The following is a 7052-nucleotide window of genomic DNA, read 5'->3' on the forward strand; positions in this document are numbered from 1 at the left end:
CCCTCCTGACCCGTTTTTGCCTTTTAGCTGAACCTGCTGTACTAAATCACCTGACTGTTGTGACTGAGAGGCAGAGCGTAACCATTTCTCCATGATCTGCTTCAAGCTAAATGACGAGGTGAGAGGTTATTGCTCTGTACATTTTCTCAAATACCAAACTTAAACTTCACCTAAAAAAAACTGAAACCAGGACAAAAGTCACAAAGTGAAAAAGGACACTTAATTTAAGATTTGTTTATTTTTTATTCCCCAGAAACACCATATGTACAAACAGAATCAGGAATTCTTCTTAAAACATCTTATAATACAGGACGATGTATGTACACATGTATATTAAATCACAGTTTGAAGATTTCACACAATAATAGAGCAAACGGGATGCTTTGCACAGCCGGGAAACCACAGATTTCACTTTTACAGGGTCGGCCTGTTCACACAATGAACATCATTTCTTCGTATTATCACTCTGAGGCGCAAGATTTGAGTAATTCAGCTGCAGGATCAAGTAGTTAAATCTTTTTAGGTAGCACAAACCTGAAGGAGCATGCATGAGGATTACAGGGATCGAGTTTCCCATGCCGGGATGTTGCATAGGCTGCACTTCTGCAACATGGAACATGAATATAGCTCTTTTTTTTGCAGAAAGCAACTCAGTTTATGATGAAAAAGCTACTTTTTGAGACCATTGGTTGACATTATTTTTTCCTACAAAAAGTATAATTGGTTTCAATTTTAAGAAAAACTTAAGGTTTTCTAAATGTCAGAGATCCTACAATCCCTGCAGCGAGTTTGACCTCATCTGTGACTTTCATCCTTATTCACGTAGAGGCTCATTTTGGGAAAACCTCAAGGTGAGTGAGGAATCTGGACAACCGGAAACGAGGATGGAAGGAATACTAGATTCTCCTTTTCTGCTGTACTGACAAGTAATAAAGTATTTGGAAGGACAAAAGCTGCATCGTGTACCTCACAAGTAAATCTCATGAAACAAATGGATTTTACATATGAAATATGATCAGAAGTCTTAAAAAAATAAAAAATAAAAAGCAAAATAATGGCACACGGAGGAATCTGGATCAAAAGAAACTTAAAAAAATTGCACTTTGTCCCTGGATATTTTTCCAGTGTTTCCTGAGCTACTGATCTCCTTCAACTGATTCACAACTTCCTGTCACTACCAAAATAAAAGAAAAAAAGGGTAAAAAATAAAAATAAATGGTGCAAAAATAATAGAATAACAATAATGCCACATTAACCAGACTGGATGAATGAATTCTTCACTTCATAAAAAGCATTTTTAAGGCCGAATTTTCATGAAAATAATTATTTTTTTAAATTAAAATAAAACTATATAGAAAATACATCGTACAGGAAAAAATAAAATGCTTTATCCGTATGAAAATAAAATAAAAAAAGAAACAAAAATACATTCAGTGTTGCTAAAGACCAGCTCTACATTTCATTTTTCCATGACAGGATGTGGATTTACTCTCAGGAGTTTACTTCCTGCCTGATGGCGTTTTGCTTTTGCCCTGAAGTCAAGCACCTGTGTCCCGCAGACAGAAGGGTCTGCTGAGGAAAAAGCATCCATAAGTGCTTTGCAGAGAAAAAAAAAACTAAAATGTGGAGCAGTTTGACTAAAGCAGCGGTCCTTCAAGAATACATTTGGCTTTTTTGGCGGATGGACAAACATGCTGGCACCATCTTTTTTTTTGTCTTTTCAGAAAGATAAATTTACTGGCAAAATCACTTTTTTCCCAGGCAGAATTTGCACAAATAAAAGGTCACAAATGAATTTACAACCAAAGGTGCGCTTGGCGATGGTAGACAGCGACGGAGTGAACGGACAGAAAAGCTGGAGATCGGACTCTCCCTTCAAACGGGCAGGAACTTCAAGGCGCCAAACGCCCCACTTCCCTTCCACTCGTGACGATTGATGTTCCTTCATATGTCTGGAAAGTAAGTCACAGCTTCAGAGTCTTCAAGAGGTTCTTCATGTCACTTTCTTCTGGCCCCATCCTCAGGATCCCGCTGCTGCTTGATCAGTCTTTCAATCTCCGTCCCCAAAGTCTGTAGATTCTCCTGAAGTAAAAAAAAAAAAAGAATAAAAAAGTCATCATCCAGGTGTGGAAAAACACAAACATGAGCTGAACTGAAAATGGAAAAATCAGAGAGGAAATCATCTTTATAGGAAAATCTAATTTCCCTGTGGAAACTATCTGCTGTCATGAGCCGTTTTATAAGCTTCATTATCCATAACCAAAAAGGTGAAGTCTGTATTTACAGATGGAGTTCAGAGCAGAGCGTCAGGAGAAGAAGAACGAGAGCAGCCTGACTGATTAGACCAAAGGAAAATTACATGACAGAAAGTATTTTATTGAAAATCAATTGAACATAAAAAAAGAGCAAATAACGTAACTTCTTTTTAGGAGCATTTTTAAGGCAAAATGTCACAAAACAGCCGAGCAAATTAATATGGGATATATTTCTTCTGGAGCTGTAATTATTTTAAGTTTAACTTAGTTAATGTTTTTTATACATGATTTTTGCCCCAAAAAGTTTAAATGTAAAAGTTGTAATGAAGAATTTTCATCAAAGAAACCGGATTTAGTCTGTGGTCTAAATCAAATACGCATCTAGTGGAGAAAGATCTAGAACTGATCTAGAACTTGAATGCTCCACTTTCTTTAACTTAGAAAAACTGTAAGTTTAACTTAATTTACAGAAGTCTAGAAGTAAAAAAGTGAATTGCCTTTTTGTTTTTCTTGTGAATTTTTAACAGATCTTTATTTACAACTTTTTGTCAAGAAGATTTTTTCTGTTTTATTTGTGAATTTTTAAAAAAAATATTTCAATATTTTTGTCAACACATTTTTATTTTTTTCTTTAAATATGTTTTGCTTTTGTGAACTTTTAAAAATATTTCCTTAAAATCTTTTTGTCAAGAGTCTTTTTTTTCTCGTTGTGACTTTTTAAAAATATGCCTTTATAATTTTTTGGTCAAAATATTTTTTTGAAATTTTTTTTGTGTCTCTGATTTTTTTTTTACTTATATTTCTTTATTTCATTTCATTTTTTGTTAGTTTTATCAGTTTTTTTATTAGACATTTTTTCAAAAAAATTTACTTAAAATTTCTTTTTAAGATATTTTTTTGAGACTTATTTTGTTTTTGAGAATTTGTAAAATTATTTCTTTACAATTTTTTTGTCAAAAATATAATTTTGTAGTTGTATTCTTTTTTTACAAATATTACTTTACAAATTTTTGTCAAAATATTTTTTTTATTTTATTTTATTGTTTTTCTGATTTTAAAAAAAATAAGTATTTACCATGTTTTGTCAATATATATATTAATTGATTTTTGTGAATTTTAAATACTATTTCTTTACTATTTTTTGTCATGATTTTTTCTTGTTTTTTGAACTACAAAGTTTAAACTTCATTTTTTGTGTATAGCTCAACTCACATTCAAGATTTTATCTCACATTTATTGTTGTAAATGCATAAAAATATTTTTCAGAATTGTTTTAATTCTCCTTTTGTTGTTGAAAGTGTCGATCTCAGGTTCCAAAGTGGAACACAATTTGGTCAAAATCCTTTTCTGACTCTAAATGAAGATGTGGGAAACAAATCCTGTAAATGTGGGTGAATGATAGAGACCTGTGGAGAACTTGCCTTCAGAGTAATATTCTTCAGCAGCGTGTCCTCCAACACGGCCTGCAGTTTCCGGTTAATCTCCAGCGACAGGTCCAGGGTCAGTCCACTGTCGGCCGGGTGGGAGGTGTACAGCGAAGCCATGATCCCCCCCCGCCGGCTGAGGTGCGCCTTGTTGATATCGGACGCCTCTGAGGAAAGGGCCCCTGACTCTTCTCTAAGCACATAGCTCTGGATAATTCTGTGCAGGAGAGAAAAAGGGCAAAATGTGGATCTTAAAGAAGGAATTGACGGCAGCTGGAGAGTTAGAGTGCGCCTGAAGACCAATAAAGCATTTTGAGCTACAAATGTATAAGATGCTCGAAAAACAGTAATTCCAGCAGGAGTGTTTTTGCACTCAAGGGGGGCATCCAGGCACAGTTAGAAAGATTATCGTCGCATCTTTCAGAGCAGAGACGGAAATGAAAATGGCAGAGAAGAAATGCACTGCCAGTGTTCAATTAATCAACTGTATATTTTTTTGTTTATAGGAAAAATGATGACAAATGTTCCTGTTTATGGTAAATTTTCATCCGAGCAGCTCCAGCGCGGAGGGTTAAACCATGTTTGTGTCAGAGAAGCGGGGAGAAAAACCCATTAATTTAATAGCACTAAACTTCCTGCTGTTCAATTTTCTCACTGCATCCCAAAGAAAACACAGACTATTGTTTCTATTTAGAGGCAGAGAGCCGCCACTGTGATTCATATTCATTACGCCTCCAACAATATTGTCTTCATACGAGACAGCGGAGAGCGCGTAAGGAAATTAGCGAGATTAAGGAACAATGTGGCGGTCTTATTCATAAATTCTTTTCAGTCCTAGAAAATGAGGACACTTGAGCTCCGGCGCAAACCAACATGGATAGTACACGGTTACAGCTCTGTTCTTCTGTCAGGAATTTCCACACGTGTGGTCACATGTTGTACTTTTCAAAAGCATACATGTACAAGAATATGTGACAGTTTTCCTGACATAACTCTGGAAGGAAAAGAGGGAGAAAAAAACCCCCAAAATTTGTCACAATGACATATGTCTGAATCAATCATAGTTTGTTTCTAGCAAGAAACTATTCTGACACTCCCCAAAGTTAAAAAAGAAAAAAAAATAGTAATCTAAAAACTGCTAGAATACTAATAATTGACTAAAACTGTGTATTTTCATTGAAGCGTGACTACTAAATAAAAATTTACCACAAACTGATAACTCTAATTTGTCCTTTTAAAACCCACTCCATTTAAAATCGTCTATTTCCGTGTTTTTAACATATTCTTTTTCTCATAATAGAGAACATATATAGGAGTATTTCTTAATTCAAATCACATTTGAAAAGAAAACTGGATGCTTGAAAAAGCTCAGTCTAATGACGCAGCTGCTGAAATGGGCGTGCCAAAGTCTCCCCTTCCCCACCGCGCACCCTCCCCCGCTCAAGTTTAGCTGTGGGAGACATGATGAGCGTTCAACCCTCAATTGCGATTCTGACTCAAAATTATACGACTGGATATTAATCCAATATTGTTATTGTTGCTGATGTGAGCTTGAGGCTACAAGCTCGCATGTAAGCACACAAAAAGAGTTCTCAGGGACTGGGAAGGGGAGGGGTTACTATGTGTCAACAGTCCCGCCCACAACCCATAACTGCATTTTTAATGAGCTACTGCTACTGTGCATAAAATATGTCTTAAAAAACTACAAAGGCTTTTTGATTTTGGCTAAAAATGTCATAATCATTAAAAGATTATTTTATGAAAGAAAAAAATATGGTTGGAGTGGAACTTTAAGCCTTAGTCACATGCATCCGTAAGGGGGGGTTGTGTTGCGTATGGAAACAAGACAATTTTGAAAAAACTTGCAGTTTTTGTGCTTGGAAGATGTGGGTTTTTGTGGTGTATCGAATTTGACGTATTTTCCAAAACTGCAATGGAAACACGCAACATCCAGATACCACGCTTAGGCTAAAGTCGCCAATACAACTACCACGGATGTTGTAAGCTGAATTTGGCCGCTGAAGATGCTAGTGCTGGTAGCTGAAGATGCTGAAATTGATAGCTAAAATCACTGAAGCTAATAGCTGAAAATGTTAAAAGTTGCTGGCTATTATTAAGTTTTTCAGTTAATAGCCAGCTAAAATATTAGTTAAATGCCAAATTAGCATAAAAACTTGAAAAAAGCCCACGTTAGCCAAAATAGCTACCATGCAGCAGAAATATTAGCTAAACTCCAAACTAGTCTAAAAAACTGAAAAAAAAATTCTAAACTAGTTAAAGAGCTAGCATGTAATGGAAAAATTAGCTAGACTCCAAAATAGCCAAAAAAAAACCCTGACAAAATCCTAAAATAGCCAAAACAGCTAGCATGCAACCTAAATATTAGCTAAATTCCAAAATAGCCTAAAAAACCAAAAAATGCCTAAATTAGTAAAAATAGCGAGCATGAAGTTGAAATATTAGCTAAACTCCAAAAAAGCCTAAAAATCTTAAACGCCAAAATAGTGCAAAAAGCTAGCAGAATACCATTATAACTTTTAACTTTACTACACTCCGACTTCATATCATATAAAGTAACGACTAACCGACTATTAAATTAGTTGTCGACTATTTTAATAGTCGATAAGTCGACTAATCATGGCAGCCCTAATGCACAGACACATGAATATCTGGAGGGAACATTTCTGCTGCTGGACTGTCCAAATATTCCAGGGTTGTGACTGACAGATGTCAAAAAAAAACATTGAATATTAACTTTTTCTTAAAACCTCAGCGACGGTGTAAAAATACGACTGCCTCCGTCTGATTACAATCTGGTGAATTTGCTGAAAAACTGGCATTTTTAGGTCACAGTACGATGGCATTTTGGCATTTATGTGACCATAGCTTTAGCTAGCAGGCGTCACAAGACGTCCCACAGCTTGTCAAAAGTGTGTCATTTGGAATTGTTGGATCCACAGCTCCTCTGTAAAATCACCAAACACAATTTCCCAAAATTCCACATAGCTTGCCGCTCCACGGCCTGAATAAGACGGCGACATCTCCTTTGATAGACGATGAGTGCTCGTGCATTTACAATAACTCGGCAAAGTGGACTTTTGAGCAAAAAAAATAACTCGTTTTAGAGCATATGATATGATAATGTATTTAAACTGAAACTACTGCCAACAGAATACAGTGAGATTAAAGTGTATCCTGACACTTCAACATGCAAAAGAGTGGTAAAAAAAAAAAAAAAATACATGCATGATTTTAACCCGTAACGCTAGCCTGCCAACCTACAGCTTTTCCCTGAGCAATCAGTTCAAAAATCTGACTGTAGATGTGATCCGGTTGATCAAACCTGCAGTATGACTTCTGTTCAAAAAGAGCC

At 35.7% G+C, this 7052-nt stretch overlaps 1 protein-coding gene across 1 annotated transcript in view; it reads right to left on the reverse strand.

The window, feature by feature from the left end:
• Positions 1-219: 219 nt before the first annotated feature.
• Positions 220-7052, reverse strand: part of ccdc186 (coiled-coil domain-containing protein 186) — a 33551-nt gene continuing 26718 nt past the window's right edge. Inside the window, exons 15-16 of the mRNA XM_024284998.2 lie at positions 3677-3896; positions 220-2082 (exon numbers count right to left, since the gene is read on the reverse strand). Of these exons, the coding sequence (XP_024140766.1) occupies positions 1999-2082; positions 3677-3896 (304 nt within the window). The 3' untranslated portion in view covers positions 220-1998. The remainder of the gene's footprint in view (positions 2083-3676; positions 3897-7052) is intronic.

The sequence above is a fragment of the Oryzias melastigma genome, linkage group LG19, assembly GCF_002922805.2.
Source record: "Oryzias melastigma strain HK-1 linkage group LG19, ASM292280v2, whole genome shotgun sequence".
Classification (NCBI taxonomy): domain Eukaryota; kingdom Metazoa; phylum Chordata; class Actinopteri; order Beloniformes; family Adrianichthyidae; genus Oryzias; species Oryzias melastigma.